Below are 21,222 nucleotides of genomic sequence, written 5' to 3'. Positions count from 1 at the left end.
TTAAACTAATAGCAGGCTAAAAGAGTCCCAGTTAGATGGGATTAAAAAAAAAAAATTTGGCTCAGATTTTTAAAAACTTGTTTTTAAGTATACCAAACTTGCTGCCAATTCCTGTTTGTGTAAGTCATTTCCAATCCAATGTGATACCCTTGGTTGTTAATAGCAGGATTTACACAGAACCTCTTTTCTTCCTGCCCTAAGGCACCCTCTCCTCCATCCTCCACTGCAGGGCTTCTAACCCAAGGGGAACACTTGCATAACTATAGAGCACCCTGGTGATTTTCCCCAAGCTCCTGAACCAGTAAAAGAACTAGAAATAAAATTCAGAATTCTACTCCATTACATGAGACTATCATACGCCATGCTACTGTGATATCAAAAAGGCCATGAAATTCAATTCTTCTGCCTACAGTACTAGCTGAATTTTATGCAATTGAAAAATCATTTTAGGCTATAATTTGAAGTGGGAAGAGGGATGCTGGCCCTTGGGGGAAGATACAGAATATTTCTTGGACTTCAAATCCATGTTTCTGTTTATGTGATTTACTAAAAGACTACTGTTCTTAATGTAAAACTGGGGTCATCTCATTTAATGTGGAGTACACAGCTCTTGTACCTATAGCCTAATGTCTGTATAAACTCAGTTACAAAAAAGAAGCCTTTTAATATAGAGAGTAAGATTTCCTTCTTAAGCTGATTTCAAGCATCTTAGTAAATAGCAGCACAGAATTCTGCTAGACTAGAAGTTATGTTTTAAATTAAAATGGCCTCTAGACACTGTGTCTGTGTGCCTCATTTTATAATGACAACAATAACTACTATTTAGTGACCAGATACTATATGCCAATCACTGTCCCAAGGACATTACATACATTATACCTTATTTACCTAAAATGATATTAATGTTGTATGAAAATTTAAGCTTTCTTCATGGTAAGAGATCTATAACAGTCAGCCTCTGCCCATGCCTCTTTAGCTGGAATTTAGAGTATGAAATTCTAGAGATCTTTTTCTTATAGGGAATAAAGACTGTCCCATTGGATTAACATCTCCCTTCATAAGTATCATGGTTCTCTGGGTTGAATTTCAGTGACTTCAACTTGGCCAAACAACAGTATTAGCCTCTACTAGGTAAAATGAAATAAAGAACCGTCCTACCTTCCCTTGTGTTACTACCAGACCAACACCCCTTACCCTAAGTCTTAAATTGTTACTGAAAGCTAAAAATAAATCTTGAACCACACACATGCTGATATGAGCATCATTTGTATCCCAGGGAACACATGAGGACTAGAGATTTTAAACTCTGTGCCATGTAACAGAATGGAACCCTAGTCATGCTTCATATGAAGACTAATATAGTGAGCATGAAAGCATTCTAGCTACATGCTTCTTTTTATAACTTGGCTAAAAGCTGTCATTTTTGAATGAAAAGCAATTTATTGGTGACATCTGTATATCCATATTTTTGAAATCACATTATTAAACAGTTTAAAATGATAGCACATATATTAGAAACTTTCTTGAAAAAGATTGATATAACTAACATCAATTAACATCACCACTCAGCAAGTATTTTAATGTTTAAGTCACAATGGCTTACCAAACTGGCTTTTGAAATTAAAGTCTATTATTTGTAAAGAAATTATGCAGTTAACTAATTCAAGCCCACCATGGTCTCCATCATGTGTGGGTTTTGTATTTTATTTTAAAATTTATTTATTTTTGGCTGCGCTGGGTCTTCATTGTTGCACACGGGCTTTCTCTAGTTGCGAAGAGCAGGGACTGTCTAATTGAGGCGAGCAGGCTTCTCACTGCGGTGGCTTCTCTCGTTGCAGAGCACGGGTTCCAGGGCGCATGGGCTTCAGCAGTTGTGGTGCATGGGCTGAGCTGCCCCATGGCATGTGGGATCTTCCTGGATCAGGGATCGAACCGGTGTCCCCTGCATTGCCAGGTGGATTCTTAACCACTGCGCCACCAGGGAAATTCCTCCACTGTGTCTTAAATTACACTATATCCCATCATCTGTTTTATTACTATAGGTGACTACAGTAAAACTTTATTATTCCATGTACTACTCCATCATTGCCTCAAGTTTGAAAATCAATTAACACGTAGAAACAACATTATGCACTCAGAGTGACTTCCTCCATTTGATGTTTAATTGAATAGTAGCCTACAAATATTGTGAAAAGACCTTTTGTGCTATTAGTATTAAGCAAGCAAGACTTATGGTTTATTACCACTTTATGAGATCTGCAGGAATCTATAGGGCTAAAGCAATTTAATTCATCAAAAGCACACTAATTTAAAAATAATTGAAGACTAATGAGAACTGATGAAATATATGAATTGGAGGATGTGTTTCTTCAAAAAGTAATTTCACTTATAAAACAGTAAAAAGAGTTGACAATGTAGGCTATTGGGAAAAGTTGGCTTTAATAAAGAGATATGAATGTTTGGTAATTATCATGTTAACTACTTTGACATAAAATGCTATTTTTAACCTTAAAATGCTGATATTTATAGAGTTATTTATGGCAGCAATTTTTCCCATATGCCTTTTTTCATAGGTAAAGGGGAAAAAAAAACCTCATCTTAGATTCAATCTAAAAATGTGACAAGTTTCAAAGAAGTGCAGGCTAAGTTAATGAAAAATGCTTTATAGTGCAATTAAAATAATAATAGTTTTTAAAACATATATTAATCTATAATTATGGTAGCAATCTCTTAACCACTAAAGGTTTTACTGTTCAGTTGGAAGAAACATACCTGTACAGCCTGTTTTTCCTTTTTTGCCTGAATAGCCCATATCACAGTGGCAGATAAATGAGCCTTTGGTGTTTTCACAGGTTCCACTTAGGCAGATATTTGGATTCAGGTCACATTCATTGACATCTGTAAAATACAGATATTATTAATAAATGTAACCATTTGTTTGATATCACTGACAGATTCTCCCTGAGATAAAGCAACTATGACAAATAAATAGAAAAGATGAAATGTTTTCACACAAATAAAAGTACATTTACATAGCTCAACTACATAACAATTACATAGCTCAATGCTTTCTACATTGAAGGCTAACCCTGCAGACTGGCTTTTTATCTGGACCAGAAAAAGGAGGTCAAGTAATCAAATAAACTGATTCACTCTACGTCTGGTCCTCAACCAGAGCCTGTTTCTCTGACAGTCTGGAAAACTTTTTAAAACAGCACATTCTGTTGCAAGATGAAAATTTTAATGCTGACTGCATGATGCTAACATTTTAGTTCCATAGTTTGAAAGAAGAGATAGGTGAACTAATAGTCTAAGGGTAGATGGTTACAAACGCTAAATCTTTCCCTAATTAAAAATTATCTTTTCTTATGACATTCATTTCTTTACTTTGAATGGCATGACTTTAATTTTGAGGACTTCACAAATATTTGGTAAGCATTTTCAAAAGATACAAATGTAATATAATTTAAATATTTGCAATTCTAGACTCTTGTTTCTGACCATGATGGAGTAATAGGAACCAAATTTACCTTTTCATTTAAAATAAAAACAACAAAAAAGGACAATATAGACAACAAAGACAATGATCAATGAGAGAAAGAAGCCAGGTGGATTCTACAAATGCCCCAGATTACTGTGCAGGGAGTTTTAAAGCGGTAGCACAGAGAAGGGTATGGCAGATGGAACCAGGAAATGTCCATGAGTTGGAGAGGTAAAGGTGGAAGGCCAAGGTAGCCAGAGTTCATAGTGCCAAGTTAAGGACAGAAAAGAGATGTACATACATACACACACACAGAACCACAGTGATCTGCAGAGGGACCCAAACAATATCCAGATGAGTAGTGACCAGTAAATTCATGTAAGGAAACTCTTAAGTCTGGAGGAAGCATCATCCAAAAGAATTAAAGGGAATAATCATCAGAGTTCCCAGAAGGTATAAAATTGTATTTGTTCATGCCAGCCAGACTGGAAAACCTCATCATCTACAGGGAAGTAAACAGAGTATCCAGGAGGATCTTGCCTTGGCAATAAGAGAAAATAAGCCCAACCCAACTGCTGCTTCAAAGCAAGACTTTGAAAGGACCTATCTGTTTCCAGATAATTTAACTATGTTCCAAAACAAAGCTCAGAAACTTTTCTAGGAATTCAAATATATTCAGGACCTAGTAAGGCAAAATTTACAATGTCTAGCATCCAATCCCTGGAGAAGGAAATGGCAACCCACTCCAGTATTCTTGCCTGGGAAATCCCATGGACAGAGGGGCCTGGCAGGCTATAGTCCCATGCAATCTCCAAGAGCTGGACATGACTTAGGGACTAAACCACCACCAGCATCCAATCAAAAGTTACCAGGCATTCAGTGACAGAGGAAAATATGGCCCATAATAAAAAGGAAAGTCGATTTATTGAAATGGACTAGAACTGACATAGGTAATAGAATTAGTTGACAAGGACTTAAAAACTGTTATTGTAACTGTATTCCCTGCATTTAAAAAGCTAGAGAAATGATAGGGCATATTAAGTAGAGACATTGAATATACCAGAAAAAGACCCAATCAAACTTTTAGAGGTAAAAACTACAATGTCTGAAGTTAAAAATATAAATGGAATTAAAGGCAGATTAGATATTGCTTTAAAAGGTCTGACAGATTTGAAGACAGTAATAGAAACCCTCCAAAACAATCAATTCTAGAATGTATTGCATTCTTGTCAAAAGTCAATTTTGCTACCTTGAAAACATCTGAAAAGCCAAACTCTAGGTAGACCAAAAGGAGGGTTAAATGGCCAAAAATAATGCACAGACATAAAAGAAATGTCCCTCTGGAGGTGACCAAGTGTTAGCTCAGCCCATATAACATACTGACAAGAGCATCACAGCACAGTCACAAGAAAGATGCTTCTTGGAATGCTAACTTTGGAATACTATTAGTATTATGCTCCTAAATATTTTTACTTTTCCCATAGGATATATTCACTACTGAAACAAGTCTATGTAATACAATAGCACTTGTGAATAACCAGCAAATTGGAAAATCCTGTCTTTGCTTACCTACACAAGTCTTCATGTCTTCAGATGCCATGAATCCATCATAACACAAGCACCTGTACTCTCCAGGTATGTTTGTACACTGACCACCATCACAGATGTTGGGGTTATCTTCACACTCATCAATGTCTGCAGAGAATAAAGCCAATGATGACATGTTGTTGATAAGGGTTCCATTCATCAGTGATGAAAAAGTTAACTGACCCAAGTCAAGTACACTCAGCCTGCTCACACAGGACTGTTTGCTCTGAAATCCAAATAATGCTTTGCATAAATTATCCCATCAGGTTATCTTGGGTAAAACAAGAGAGAATCGTTTTCAAGATCTACAACATACAGTTCAGGATGTAGGCCCACACACTCTTAAAAGACCATCATTTAATTTGTACTTTTATCTCTGATATAAATTTATCACTTGAAAGATCATGAATCTTATTTTTCTAACTTTCAAATTTAAATGCCTAAGTCTCTTATTTGCTGTCTTATAGATATTTTAAGATTAAAAAATGCTAAAAATAAGCCTATCTAATTAGATGTATTTTTAGCATAAATACCTATTTTCAAATTTTAATTTTATAGCCCAATTTATACCTAGTGATTTTAAGGGAGATTTTACTAGGTCCAGTACCATAATTTTGGTTCCTAAACCTAAGTTTTCTTCTTAACCTGAGCCAAAATTAAAACTTATATTACCCACTTCATTTCCCATCTCTGACTAACATGGCTCTTCTAGCCCAGGTGATACAGCGGGAAGCATAAATTATATCAGCAGTTCTCAAATTTTATCATGCATCCAAAATCACTTGGATGGCTTGAGAGAACAGATTACTGAGATCCACCCACAGGGGTTTCTGATTCAGTAGGTGTGGGTGAGAGGGAGGGCTGAGATTTTGCATTTCTAACATATTCTTGGTGATGCTGATGTTGGTCCAGAGAACATACCCTCAGTAGCACTGAAACAGGACATAAGATCAGATTCTTCAAAATTCTAATCAATGAAGAAAATCTATTTTATATTTCACTTACTGAGCATGTGCCAGGTACTGTATTTTATATTGCACTTACTGAGCATGTACAAGGTACTATGCTAAATGCTGTACATATTCTTCCATACAGGCAATCTGAAACCCATTTTGAGGATGAGGGATCAGATGTCAAGGATCTTCATCAAGGACATACAGCTAAACCATGTGACAAAACAAAGACTAGAAGTCAGGGCTGTCTGACTCCAAAGCCCAGGCCCTGAACCACTCCTCATAGGGACCTGTTATTGAGAGTTTCCAGGAAGCTAAAACCTACTTACCTGTGCAGGACCTCTGGTCAGGCATCAGTGCAAATCCTGGCTGACAGCTACATTCGTAGCTACCTTCAGAGTTTGTGCAGAAGGTCTCACAGCCACCGTTCATTATGCTGCATTCATCAATGTCTAAGAAAAAGGAAAATAATATTACCTTCCTCTATGTGATGATGGCCCATGTTTGAATATCTCAGGTATGTATGGGTCAAGTAAAACAGAATGCAAAATTATAAGAGCATTCTAGGGCAACTGCAAGTCACTGTATCATTTGGTTCCTTCAACAAATACTAACTGCACAATTACTGTGTGCTAAGGAGTTCCAAACAAACATCTACTTCTGCCAAAGCCTTTGACTGTGTGGATCACAACAAACTGTGGGGAATTCTGAAAGAGATGGGAATACCAGACCACCTGACCTGCCTCCTGAGAAATCTGGATGCAGGTGAAGAACCAACAGTTAGAACTGGACATGGAACAACAGACTGGTTCCAAATTGGGAAAGGAGTACATCAAGGCTGTATACTGTCACCATGCTTATTTAACTTATATGCATAATGCAAAATGCCAGGCTGGATGAAGCATAGCTGGAATCAAGATTGCTGGGAGAAATATCAATAACCTCAGATATGCAGAGGACACCATCCTTACGGCAGAAAGTGAAGAACTACAGAGACTCTTGATGAAAGTGAAAAAGGAAAGTGAAAAAGTTGGCTTAAAATTCAACATTCAGAAAACTAAGATCATGGCATCCAGTCCTATCACTTCATGGCAAATAGATGGGGAAACAATGAAAACAGTGACAGACTTTATTTTCTTGGGCTCCAAAATCACTGAAGTTGGTGACTGCAGCCATGAAATTAAAAGACACTTGCTCCTTGGAAGAAAAGCTATGACCAACCTAGACAGCGTATTAAAAAGCAGAGACATTACTTTGCCAAAAACAGCCCATCTAATCAAAGCTATGGCTTTTCCAGTAGTCATGTATGGATGTGAGAGTTGAACTATAAAGAAAGCTGAGCGCTGAAGAATTGATGCTTTTGAACTGTGGTGTTGGAGGACTCTTGAGAGTCCCTTGGACAGCAAGGAGATCAAACCAGGCCATCCTAAAGGAAATCAATCCTGAATATTCACTGGAAAGACTGATGCTGAAGCTGAAACTCCAATACTTTAGCCACCAGATTTGAAGAATTGACTCATTGGAAAAGACCCGGATACTGGCAAAGATTGAAGGCGGGAGGAGAAGGGGATGATAGAGGATGAGATGGTTAGATGGCATCACCAACTCGATGGACATGAGTTTGAGCAAGCTCCAGGAGTTGGTGATGGACGGGGAAGCCTGGTGTGCTACAGTCTATGGAGTTGCAAAGAGTCAGACAGGACTGAGCAACTGAACTGAAATGAACTGAACTGTGTGCTAGAGATAAGACCCTAACATGAATGAGATGGACATACTTACTGCCTTTATAACACTTACACTGTAGTTGGGGAGTTAGATGAATGATTAATGATACAATATATGGTGTGCCACATACAATACAGGAGAAGTACTGGGTGCTAGAACACACGCCAGTGACAACAATGGTCATGTGGGTGAAATTCTCTGGGTCACGGATTCCCTTACAAACTCGACACTCAGTTTGGCTGAAGTTCCAATCCCCTTCAAGGGCCTGAGTTGGAGTTCTGAGTTGCTTGGGGCCACGCGTCAGAAGAATCTGGGCTGATTTATGATTTTGGGTGGAAACCATGTGAGACTTGGCAGTCCCACATGGGGTATACCCCAACGCAGGCAAAAACTGGCCGTCTTCTACAAGGTTTCACTTTGACTCTGAGCACAATAAAGCCACGGGCTTTCTGCGCTACTCTTCCCAGTACAACTAAACCTCCCCAGGGCTAGCCACAAAGCAAAATGCCTGTCCCACAAAACTCCATTTTTAAGGAGTGCCAGACCTGGCTTCTATTGCTCTGTGAGCTATAAACATACTATGGTCTTCTTCCCAATAATTATTCTTTGGAATCTGAGCTGCTCCAAACTACCTAAGGGTGGAGATCACACCCTGTGCCTTTTGTTTTCCTCCCAGCACTCACCAGACTACACTTATTTCAGGCAGTCGGTAATCACTTGCTGATGTGCCTGGGTGTGCACATGCAGAAACGAAGCATATGCTACCGTTCACTAGTTAGAGCAGCGTGGGTCAAACGGTACTTGCTGGAGCTAAAACATTCTACAGTCTTCACTGCACTGGTTCTTTAAACAGATGAGGGAGGCCAGATCCAAAGATGACGAGCTACCGTGAGAAGACTTTTACTTCCAGGAAAACTGGAAACATTAAGTAAAAGCAACTAGTGACGGAGATGGAACTCAGAGAACATGGCTTGAGTGCTTCAGAAAGAGACTAAAGAAAATAAGAAATAGCATAAGCTACAGAACTTACCAACACAAAACAGCCTGTCAGGGGTCGAGTGGTAGCCAGGGTTGCAGGCGCACTGGTACTTTCCTATGAGGTTCACGCAGCGGCCATGGGGGCAGAGGTGTGCGCTCAGTTCACACTCGTTGATGTCTGTTTAGAAAATCAGAATAGCAAACAGGCAGCCGTCAGCCTCCGACTCCTAAGATGTGGGCCCAATGACCGGCCACAGCTCAGTGGTCCTCCTCCTTACCTATACACGCCGAGATGTTGGGGGCCAGCTGATGGCCAGCAGGACATTCACAGCGGTAACTTCCCTCAGTGTTCAGGCACACGCCTCCTCGGCACAACAGCGGATCTCTCTGACACTCGTCGATATCTGCAACACGGAAATGACCCCTGTTGAGGATTTGGGAGGTGTCCTGCCCCAGACCCCCATGACCTGGTCAGCACATTCAGAACCCAGTTGCTGTGAGTCCTGGCTGCTAGTGGCTCACAGGCTCCCTTCTTGGAGAACTGCTACCCACCTCACTCAGAAATGGCTGGGAGGTGAGAAGTTATACCCCCTCCCATGCTGGGGGCGGCTCATAGCCGAACTGACCCGGGAGTATAAAATCTCAGCTCCCTGGCCTGGAGTTGGGACAACTCTTGGGTGCTGTTCACACTCCAAGGCCTTTGTGGGATCAGGTTAAAGCTAAAAGCCAGCCTAACACTTTGCTTCTATTCCTCCCCTGCCCTAAGCTGCTTCCCTCCCTTTCTTACAGGTTTCTCCTAAGAGCACTCAAAAAATATCCCCATCTCAGGCCTGTTGCTAGGGAACCTGATCTAATGCAACTATCTTAATTAATCTCCTTTTAGAGAAATGATGAATAGAAACTCTAGAATGTGACTCCTAAAACACAGCTTGTATTTGAATTGTTCTTTCTTCCCCAGGGTGTCTATTCCAGGTCACTTCTCAGGGACCTACAGACTACCCACCACCCCACAGCACGAATTCCCTCATTCCTTCCATATGTCAGTCTCCCTTTGCCACAGACCAATGCCTGACTCACTGGTCAGGAGACCAGCGCACTAGGGGAGCAGGGGGAACCCTCACAGGCAGTGAGTCACCCCAGCGTCTCAGCTTGTTTCTTCCCTGGGCTGATCCAGTGGTCACGCACTCACCCATGCAGTTCTTCATCATCATGAATCCGCTTTCATAGCCTTCATCGCACTTGCACTCAAAGTCCCCGGGGGTGTTCACACACTGGCCTCGGCCACAGAGGTCAGGGGATATGCGGCATTCATCGATATCTGCACAAGAACGGTAAGTAGGCAGCAGTGAGCATCAGAACAGCTTTACTTCTGGTGGCCACACGTTAAAGACTACGCGTGCCCAAGGGTGTCCCTCCAGGGTGAGCCCCTTCACTGACCTGTGCAGTTCCTTTCTTCAGAATCCAGAGCAAAGCCGCTGTCACACCTGCACTTGAAGCTGCCAATGGTGTTCCTGCACTTGCCGTGGGTGCACAGGTTGGGAATCATCTTACACTCGTTGATGTCTTCAAGAAAAATGAAGTGTGGGACAAATCTGTAAGTGATCCACTAGGAGGAATCCACACCCCATGTGAAACCCAGGGAGACAGAGGGCTTGACTTAAGGTCTTGGTCATACACCTCTAAAAAATGTGATGACTACCAGAAATAGGACTTTGTAAACAGTTTTAGACTTCTAAACGTCTCCATTTTAGAAAGTATTATAAAGAAGTAAAGAGTGGGTTTATTTGGCCTTCTAAAGCCCAGAACACTATCTGATACATACCAAACACTGAACTATTTGCTGAATGGATGAATAAAAATTCTCAAGTCACTAGTGTCTACATGTAAAGCATATAAAAGGTTTTCAAATAGACTGTCCTATAGCAACCAAATTGAGTATGTAGCAGAATGAGATATTCATTTATGCTTCCTGACACTTTTTTAATACCTAAAAATAATTTCAAAGGAGATGTCATTTATAATTTAAATTATTTATAAATGCTGTATACTATTTAAAACACATTTAAAATAAGGAGTACTAATTTTAAATATTTTCTCAATATGAAGGTTTCATTAATACAAGTAAAGTGTACAAGTATTTATTACGTATGTGGGGACTGCACTTGTAACATGTGATTTGAGTTTCCCTTTATAGGGGCCTTTCTAAAGCAAGACCTAGAGCTTAAGAAATCAAGTTCATTTCTACCAAATGTTATGAGAGACAGAACTGGCAGATTAAATCTCAGGAACATCTAGTCCTTCTCTGGCAATGGACCACCACAACCTTTGAATTTAAATCACCTAAGTTTCTCTGAATTTACTTGAGAGACATGTAAGAAGGCCACCTAGAAACTGTCTCTCTACACAGTACAACTTTATCTCTAGGACTTCTTGAACCAAATGCTCAGTAGGAAAAAAGTCTATACTTTTTAATTAAGGATGGTAATATTTATATACTCACTTCCCATTTTTATAAGTTCATTTAATTGTGAAGTATAACAAGTAGGCTCAGACACAATGGGAAAGTGACATAAAATTCAACAGTGGGAACTAAAGTTGGGCATCCCTGAATAACTGGAATTTTGAGTAACCAATTACGATTTTTTCCATATGCTGAAGTAAGCACGTTCTTCTATCATGGTGCATAAAATGGTAACTCAGTTTTGGAATTAGATTAAATCTGTGACTTCTTTTTTCTTAACATGGGTTTTATGTTTAGCAAAAGAAGATAACATTTGAAATATCTTAAGTCACTGGAGTGTGTTTGCTACAGGAATGAATTTCAGTGTATTTGGACAAGAAGGACCTGCCACTGGGCTTCCCACACCCATTATCTATACTCAGGTGAACCACAGTGACATGAATACCTCAAATGAATACTGCAAATACCTGAACCACAGATGACAAGATAAAGGTCATCTCTAGGGCCTCAGCAGATGGCACAAACATTTCCCAAGATTTGTCTTTCATTTATGCTTAGCTTTAGGGTAGTATCAAAATCTACTATAATACTTAATAGTGACTAGATGGGAGAGAAAAGTGACCACAGGAAGCCCCGAGATATAGAAAAAGAAATTTCGTAATGGAGTGAATATTTTGCCATATAAAATTCAGAAAGCAAAGAAAGCATCCTGAGATGATGATCCAGGGGTGACCACGCTGATGACATTTATTGTCATTCTGTTAGCAGAACTCTGCACTCCTGAAAAGGCACCCCATTGACCTAAAAGTAGATCAACCAACCACTGAAACGGCTGTACCTTTGAAGAAGCGCTTGCCGTTGGTAATTTCTTTGGTGGCGAAGCCGGGCCCCCTGGGACAGAGCTCCTCGTACTCGGGCGTGCCTCTCGGGGGACACTCCTCGCACTCCTCGCTGCCCCAGGCTGCCCCCACCGAGCAGCAGCAGGCGTCCATGCGGTGGCGCCCGACCACGGGCAGGGTGCACTCCTCGTCCTCGTACCTCAGGAAGCAGGTTTCCAGGCGGATGTCTGCCGGAGCGAGCAAACAGGGGCAGGCTGAGGAGAGCTGCTCTGTCTTCACTGCCTCAAACTGCCAGCGTTGTGTGAGGCCAAGTGGAATACACATAGTCATTTACTATAAACTCATTGACTGGAACTCATTTGTTTGTCCTCAAAGGCTTTGTGGTGGGTTTTCCTGCTTCATAAAGGCTTGCTGGCAGCTCAGATGTCTTTGCATCTCCTCTTGTGGTAAGAACCCTTTCAACGCTAGGCATATTCTGATAATTCCCCAGAAGCAGAAGACTGTTACAGTCTTTATTGCTGATACCCTCAGGAGTTTCCTGAAAAGACCTGTCTTTCTGGCTAATGGCAGGCCTGCCTAGCAGGCCAAGGCTACAGTTTCCAATTAAGCAAAAATGTTCTCCTTACTGATCACCTAGAATTCTACATCCATGGCATATGGAGGATAGATTTAAGAGCTCTAGAATAATAACTGTGATGGTGGCAGTTAAATGAATAATTACATATCAATAAAGAACCATCAGGTTCCCTACTTTTTATAAGGAATAAACAGCTGAGTCAGGAAGGCTATCTGTCAAGGAAACCACTATGAATGTTTATAGAAATGCTGAATTTGGGATGTGTGTGTGTCTGTACTTGGAACTGAATATTCAGCTCTATCTCCTGAGTTCTGAATAATTGCTAAGAAATGTTCATTAGAAAAGTAATGAGCTCAGTATTTACCTAGGCAAATCCTCCCTGTGGCGTCCAAAGTCATCCCACTGGGACACTGACACTTAAATGATCCCTTGGAGTTAACACACAAGCCATTCTTGCAGACTCCTGGGAACACTTCACATTCATCTATATCTATGAAGAAAAAAAGAAAGCATGAAGTTAATACATTTGCAAGGCACAATTCTACTTTATTCCATTCAGGGAGTCATAGTCCCACAACCAAAAAGGCCATTTTGAACTTAGTAAGTAGAAAACTAGTTTGCTTCTAAATAATTCATATAGAATTTCTAGGATGTTTAAAGAGCAACCAGGCAGAGCTCATCCATTAACAAAGGTATTATTGTTTCTCTATCAGTCCCAGGGAGTAATTTTTGAGTTGTAAAGACAGGGAGTTTGTGGGAGTTCTTAGAGACAAGTTTGGGTACCACAGACATCTCAGGTAAGGCTCCCAAGTGAAAGAAAGTGAAAGTGTTAGTCACTCAGTCATGTCTGATTCTTTGTGATCCCATGGACTATAGCCTGCTGGGTTCCCTTGTCCATGGGATTTCCCAGGAAAGAATACTGAAGTGGGTAGCCATTCCCTTCTCCAGGGGATCTTCCCAACCCAGGCACTGAACCCAGGTCTCCTGCATTGCAGGCAGATGCTTTACCATCTGAGCTACCAGGGAAGTGCTAAGGCTCCCAGGAGTTATTTAATTAGCTTTATTGGACCAGATGGCTGGAATTAAGAAAAGAAACAGAAATCTGATCTTTCAAATTAGCAGAGAAGAAATAGCTTGAAGATAAGCACAGGAAAAAATCCATCACTGGGGAATATGTGGGGCCAGTCAAAAGGGTCTCCTTTGAGAGGGTGCTGAGATGTCCCAAGAAAGTGTGTATCTAGTTCTAACTCAGCAATGGTCTCGAGCTAGCCTGTCAAAGCCTTGGTGGTTCCAGCTTGGGTTGGAGAGAGCTGGAAGATGCTCATGTTCATTCGTTCATCATTCGCTGCATCTGTCTCAAACATATTAGCCCTTCCCAGTTTGCTTAAGGGAGAGCATTGTGTTCTTTGCACTGTTTTTGGAAAAATACTCACCATCAAGTTAACCCAAAGAAAGGCACTTACTTGCTAATGCCAAAAAGGGGGAGCATTAGTCAAGAAACTCACACACACTGTGTCTCTATTTAGAAGAAATAACTTTCCAAGTCAGGGATGTTGAAAAAAAAATCTAAACCTTTCCTTATAAGAGAAATAAATGGGGAGGGGGAAATTCACCTTTTTGGGGCTGTTTTGCTCTGGGGCCACTTGTATACCAAAATATGCTGCTGAGGTCAGATAAGTTATTAACAGTGGGTCTGGACCAGACAGAGGCCAAAGGATTCAGTCATCGTTTGGAAAGCAAGCTCTTGGGTGGGGGTTGTAGTGTTCCTCTTTATTTTAGCAGGGAAAAAAGTTCATTTCATTCCACATATGGGACTAATTGCTGTTTTTAAAATTTTTCAGCTGCTGTGTCATGTCAGGTTGTGTTAGTCACCCTGACCTATGTCTGTCTATCCGGGACTCCATGAGAAAAGAAAAATCACAGGAAAGTAGAAAGAATCCACGTAGACTCTCAAAAACGAGGCAATAGAGGTGTGTCTTTCTCATCATACATAACCATGAAACAAACAACAATAACAACAAAAGAATCCAGGACAAAATCAAGAGAAATGCAAGTTTTATAGCCTCATCACAAACTTCCTTTTTTCTCTTCTCCATAGATAACATTTTGAAATTGTAGTCACTCAAAACTATGGTCAGCCTAAATCATTTTCAAGACACTCTGCCCTTTGGCCATAGAGCTCTGACACTGGCAAGAGCACACATGCTTGTGAAATTCATGTCTGTTACAGGTTCGGCAGTTCTCAGTATTTTTTTCCCCTGCTACATATTTCTCACTGGGAAGTTACATGACAGCTTTATGCAGTCCAAGTTAATACAAGCATTCTTCATGCATGCAGAAATTTATGATTTATAAATAATCATAAATACCTTCACACTGTGTTCCTTTAATTCTTGAATAGCCTTTCCCACATATGGGATCTGTATCAAAAAAACAAACAAAAAGCAAAAAAATAAATCTGAGATAACAATATCCAGACTTTATGACACAATATTAGCAACATGACAGACCTTTAACATGGAACTGATTTTTTTGTTATGAATAATTCTGAGGCAACAAAGTGTCGCTGAGATTGTATAGATGAGGGAGAAGGATGAAATGTCTCCTTGAATAAAGCTCAGTCCATCTGTGAGATTCTGAAAGATTCAAAGATAACCTAAAGAGCACACTATGGTGATGACTAAGAAGGAAACTGACTCGATTTCCCTCTTGCTGTGACCCCTAAAACATGAATCATACTATAGGATTACTGTAACATAAATGTGGAAAACAAAGTCTAGAACTGGCAGGTCTCACGCCCTGCAGCAGTCACACTATTATCAGTTCACACATTTGTATATCCAAACAGCGAATCAACAGAATCATTAGCAAGGCTCTTAAACCTCAGTTTTGCAATAACTTTAGTCACGAACTCTGGTTCCTTTACATCAATATTTTTTGGGGGAAGAAAATCCATGCCTATAAAACGCTTAGGACCCTTAATCATGAAGCTTCTAAGAGAGTCAATACGAATTGCTAATCTGGGAAAGCCACACCAGATAACTACATTACAGTGTGGTGACAGAAAAGAATAAATTAACTAAATCACATACAATTATTGCCCTTGACACTTCTCTTAATTTCCTACATAGCAACATGTTTCACTGAAGTCATCAGAATGAAATCTTACAATTCCCACGTTAACTTAAATGAACAAAGTTCCGGGCTTCCCTGTTCTAAGTAAAATGCCCAGTGAGCAGAGGAGCCGCGGCACCCGCTTCTTACCGACTTGGCATGGGGTGCATGGGCTTCCCCAGGCAGCACCGAGGGACGAACAGCACTGGGACTTTAATGTGGCTCCATTGATGTTGATCTCACACCGCCCATCAATGACAGTCTGCCAACAAGTGCCCTTGATGGTTTCTGTAGGGGCAGGGGAGTGATGATATTTAATAGACAATTAACAGAATCTATCTCAAAAATTCAAACATATACACTGGGATTATAGCAAGAATAGCATCATGAAACAAGGAATAATGATAGTTTAAAATTTTGTTTTTCCATACTGAAACCCTTCTGCAATAAAAGTGGACATTAAATAGAGCAGCATTGATAAAACAGGAAAATCATTCTCGGAAAGATAAATACCTATGCAGATGGTTTTTGTTGGATCCAAAGTACTTTCAGAAGAACATTCACAAATGAAAGAGCCTGGGCTGTTCTTGCAGACTCCATTAATGCAAGGACTTGATTCACATTCATCGATGTCTGAAACAAAAATAGGTCTACATTACTGCTAAAAACTACTCTTGGGCACAAATGAATCTTTAAACTTTGGTCTCAACTGCTACTACATATTCTTCATTAGATAATAAAGCTGGCCTAGATAGATTTTTTTTCCTAGACTAGATGGAATGCCAAAAATAATAATTGAGCACATCTCTATGTTCAGCACATGGCTGAATCTTTTTAATTCAGAAAATCTGGAGCAAATGTAAGACTGATTTCTGAATTATTAACTCAAATAGCATGTATCTAATATTTTCTTAATCTATTAAATGTTGGCAAATAAAATACCAAATGCAGGAAAATATAAAATGGATACTCTTAAATAGCATTTGGATGTGAAATAAATGGTGACGAAAAGGCCAATTGTGGATAAGTACCATCAGCAGCTCATAAAGCATATGCAAGTGTCATTCAGTATCACAGAATCTCAACTACATGACACAACTGTCTAAAACAGGAAGTGCCTTTAATTTATCTTTGTGCTTTTCCAGTGGATCTCCAAAAGGCAACAAAGTACATGGTATAAGAACAAAAACTATTCCTTACCTTCACAGGTTTTCAGCTCAGGTTTGTATATGAATCCCTTGGGGCAGGTACAGACAAAACTTCCAGGAGTATTTCTACATTGTCCATTGTCACAAAGCAGACTATTCAATACACATTCATTAATATCTGGAAAATAAAGAAAACATAAACTTTGAAAAGATCCTGTCCTTCGCGTGCAATTTCTTTGCTTTTTTTGTTACATTTTTAAGGTCATAATGATATGATTAATTCAAGGAAGGAGCAAAACTCCTATACCATTGGTTTTTGCCAAAATTACCTAGTTTTAGAAAATAGGTGACTGATCTGATTATTTTTACTAGGTATCTACAAAGTCTAAAATCACCAGACCATTTAATTCACTTCTTTGGCAGGAAAAAAAACTTAGATTTGCTGAAAATTATTATATACTGGGTTGGCCAAAATGTTTGTTTGGTTTTTTCCTATTTCTTTGCCATAAGATGGGACAGTAAAACCCGAATGAACTTTTCGGCCAACCCAACATATAATTGTTTCATTGTGCCAAAGTTAAAAGGATTAATCCCAGTGTTTTAAGGAACTGACTAAATATTTAGAAAGTATGGTCCATCTTTAATAAGTATTAGTTCCAGGATGGGTGTTTCTTCTTCAGAATAATTTAAGTGGTCTCCAGTTATGTTTATAAAGTATGAAGCAAGCTGTAGAGCTTATAATTGCCAAGAAGAATGCAGACTAGGGATTCAGAGAGCTGAGTAATAGGCCTGTCTGATACAAAATCAAACTTTTCATATGTATTACTTAGATAATTGAGGAAGTGTGGAACTTAAACAGTCTGCTATACCACACTGAGCTAAACTACATCATACGGCCCACAAAGCAGGCTACACATTCATAAGGAACTTCTTACACTGAGTGATCCTGCTTAGATAATCATTTGACAAGCTAGTGGTCCTTACATAAAGTATACACAAATTCGGTACTAGAGAGCTGCATGGGTTCACATCAGTAAATATACTTCAATCAGAAGCTTACACTGATCCCTTGGTATCTGCAAGGGATTGGTTCCAGGAACCCCATCCCTGCCATCCACGTTACCAAAATCTGTGGTTGTTCAAGTCCCTTATATAAAATGGTATAGTACTGGCGTATAACCTATGCACATCCTCCTGTGTACTTTAAACCATCTCTAGATTACTTATAATACCTAATATGATGTACATGCTATGTAAATAGTTGCTGGTATATGGAAAATTCAAGTTTTGCTTTTGGGAACTTTCGGGAATTTTTTTTCAAATATCTTTGATCTGAGGTTGGTCAGATATGCAAATGCAAAACTCACAGATGTGGAGGGCTGTGTTTATAAAGTACTTAAAATATGGGAAAATCAAGTATAAAGTGATGTTATTGTCTGAGCAAATAGCATGCTGAGAATTCTGTCAAAATTGTATAACAAATGCTATCACTTCCCCAAAGGGTCAATATTGCAATTCTCAACTGATGATGTCAGAAGAATATGGAACTTTAAATTAAGGACTTGAGGATTAAGAAATAAAATAGCCAATCCCTGGAATTCTCTGGAAAGTGGCTGGAGTGGATCTTTGATTGCTAACTTCATACTTCTGAACACAACCTGAAATATGAACATGCATGCTCAGTCAAGTCCAACTCCTTGTGACCCCATGGATTGTAGCTCGCCAGGCTCCTCTGTCCATGGAATTTTTTAGGCAAGAATCCTGGAGTGGGTTGTCATTTCCTTTTCCAGGGGGTCTTCCCGATCCAGGGATTGAACCCATGTCTCCTGCATTGCAGGAGAATTCTTTACCACTGAGCCACCAGGGAAGTCCTGAAATATGAACATCCTTCTGATGATAATGGGTCCAACTTTGGAAGAGACACTAGAACACTGAAAGAAGAATCCCTTCTGCCTCCCAGACTCTCTGTTTGCTTTGCATGGGGTGATTTCAGGATGAAGCTAAGACATCTCTGTGTCTTTCTGGCGTGTCCAAATAAACAATGATTTTTCAAGTCTGCCAGTGTAGAGAGGCTCTTATAGAAAAATGAAATCGTAAAACTTCTTTTGAGGTGAGTCTAGTTTGAAAGTACTATGTGTACTCAAATAACCACTGTACTCTCCCAAAAAAAGGGGGCCCTAAAATTAAGGGTATGAGAGAGAAAGAAATCCTTTCTCAAAATTCAGTATATATCATTTGTACTTTTCCTTCTGAAAGGCCAGGTTTGGGCCAGCAATAAAAGTTAGGGAGACAAAAAGAAACCCACTAGTCAAAATAAGAGGGTGTTGTGTTAAGTCTGTGGCTCCCCTGATCTGCTGGTATCCTCCATTTTCTTAGGTACTTATTTAGCCTGAAACTCGGGTGAAAGCTGAATTGAATGGGGGCAGAGCAGATGCTCTGATTTGTTGTTAGTTCTTCTTATGTGACTGCAAATGCCACATATTAAGAAGGAAAGTGGGTAAAAATACTTAAAGTAAGATTTCTGCTTCTTTGAAAATAAGTGCTATGTCTACTTTGCCCACAATGACAGCTGGTAGCAGCCTTAACAAAGGCATCCAGTAGGGTAGCACTCAGCTTCAACCTGCACAGTTAGAGAACTGTACACTGTATAAGAAGGATGGTTGCCATGTTCCACCCTTGATGGAGTTAAACAAAGGATATAAGCCGTCAGGATGCAGCTGTGCTGATGCCTGAAGTATAGAGCATCCACCTGTCAAGTCCTTACGGTACTCAAGCAGGTTGCTCAAGCAACATAAGAAAGAATGCATGATGCCTGAAATGTCTTAGAGAACAGTGAAGCTTCTTACCAACACAGTTTTTCCCAGTGGAATCCACTTCATATCCTGAATTGCATATACATTTGTAGGTCCCACGGAGATTTTCACAAATTCCATTTGGGCAAATATCAGGATCTAATGCACATTCATTTATATCTAGGCCACAAAAAAAGCTCATAAGCATTAACATGCTAAAGTAAATGTCAAACAGACTGTCAGAAAATTACCATAAATGTAAAGACATCAGGACCTTGTGAAAATAAAAAAGCTTCTCCTTGATAAGAAACTTGTTCCCTTTTTTCTTACTGCAAGATACTCTGAATTGTCTTTCCTCCATCAGTCCCTGAGAGGAAACTGGCATCTGAGCTAGAACTACAAGGTTACCAACCCTTAATCAAAAGGAGAACCCCTGGACTTTCTCTTGTCTAAACACCAAGATGGAAAAGTAGATCAAATACAAAGTTCCTACAACTGGTTTCCCTGCCATCAGCTTGTCCCTCTTCAATCTATCTTCTATATTGCCACCAGACTCAGCCTAAAAACAAAGTGACTGTGTCATTCTCAAGGTTCAGACTTTCGTAGGTTCGATAATATCCTCAAGATTAAATTAAAGTATGAATGCTATTTATTCACTTTAAATCTTTTACTCTGCCGTGAACAATACATAACGCCTTCTTCACTCTGTGTTGGGAATGCCTGGAGCAAGCCTAATCATTGGTTCAAAACATGCACAATCATCACCTGCTCTGGAAAAACTACTCTGGCCAGATGAGGATGGGTCCTCCCTCTTCTGGGGGCTCCCAGACCAAGGAGAGCTCTTATAGTCAAGGGTGATGCAAAGTGACCATCAGTGAGTGACTAGTCTCAAATCTTGTTCCCTGACTCTTGTATAAATCAAGATTGACCTTTTTTCTTCCTCAGATTCCTTTCACAACTTATTTATTTACTACTAATTCTTTATTCATTATACAGTTCCTTACATCTCTTTTCTCCTCCAAATATCCACCTCCAACCCTTCCTCATCCACACACACTGATGAAATCAATCAAGAGAATGAACTGACAATCAGTTCAGCCATAATTCTCTTGAATCAAATCATTTAGTTTTATATTAATAAAGTAAGCTCTTCCTCTTATCTGTTTTTACACTTGTTCCAATTCTCCCTTTTAATTTCTTTTATGCCACCAGTATTTCTCTAGTTCTAACTCCTGCACTTAAACATTTCATTTTCTTTCAGCTAACTGCTATCACTGCCTGCTACAAAATACAAGATGGCTCCCTACTGCCATCTGTTAATGACTGACCACTTGCTAGTTAAGAAAATGCTCAACATGTTTCACCTGAACTTGTAACCCTGAATTGTGCTTGACAGCAGTGGACCCAAAGGAGGGCCAGGCTGCCCCTTCTCATAAATGAGCCACCACAGCCACTGTATCTCGTTCACATCGACCCCCCGGGAGAGGACCCAGTGCTTCAGTATGCAGCCCCACACCCACAGCCAGCAACCCCAGGACCCACGGTGCCACTGTTCTGTTCTGCCACT

The 21,222-nt window shown here is 39.8% G+C and overlaps 1 protein-coding gene across 3 annotated transcripts in view; it reads right to left on the bottom strand.

Moving 5' to 3' along the window:
- The window catches only part of FBN1 (fibrillin 1), a 257,163-nt gene that overhangs the window by 79,845 nt on the left and 156,096 nt on the right, over window positions 1-21,222 (bottom strand). For 2 of the 3 annotated variants that reach the window (XM_020888719.2, XM_070469329.1), the window contains 14 exons: window positions 19,710-19,835; window positions 16,916-17,041; window positions 16,229-16,348; window positions 15,866-16,003; window positions 14,971-15,021; window positions 12,966-13,091; window positions 12,024-12,251; window positions 10,162-10,287; window positions 9,914-10,042; window positions 9,003-9,128; window positions 8,777-8,902; window positions 6,351-6,473; window positions 5,051-5,176; window positions 2,773-2,898 (listed from right to left, as the gene is read on the bottom strand). In XM_020888719.2, the coding sequence (XP_020744378.1) occupies window positions 2,773-2,898; window positions 5,051-5,176; window positions 6,351-6,473; window positions 8,777-8,902; window positions 9,003-9,128; window positions 9,914-10,042; window positions 10,162-10,287; window positions 12,024-12,251; window positions 12,966-13,091; window positions 14,971-15,021; window positions 15,866-16,003; window positions 16,229-16,348; window positions 16,916-17,041; window positions 19,710-19,835 (1,797 nt within the window). Of the gene's footprint in view, window positions 1-1,417; window positions 1,943-2,772; window positions 2,899-5,050; window positions 5,177-6,350; window positions 6,474-8,776; window positions 8,903-9,002; window positions 9,129-9,913; window positions 10,043-10,161; window positions 10,288-12,023; window positions 12,252-12,965; window positions 13,092-14,970; window positions 15,022-15,865; window positions 16,004-16,228; window positions 16,349-16,915; window positions 17,042-19,709; window positions 19,836-21,222 lie in introns of those variants that run through there. The other variant, XM_070469330.1, reaches the window with a different exon arrangement.

This window comes from Odocoileus virginianus, chromosome 6, assembly GCF_023699985.2.
Source record: "Odocoileus virginianus isolate 20LAN1187 ecotype Illinois chromosome 6, Ovbor_1.2, whole genome shotgun sequence".
In the NCBI taxonomy this organism is placed as follows: Eukaryota; Metazoa; Chordata; class Mammalia; order Artiodactyla; family Cervidae; genus Odocoileus; species Odocoileus virginianus.
The sequence above is the reverse complement of the archived record's forward strand: the minus strand, read 5'-3'. Positions and strand labels throughout refer to the sequence as shown.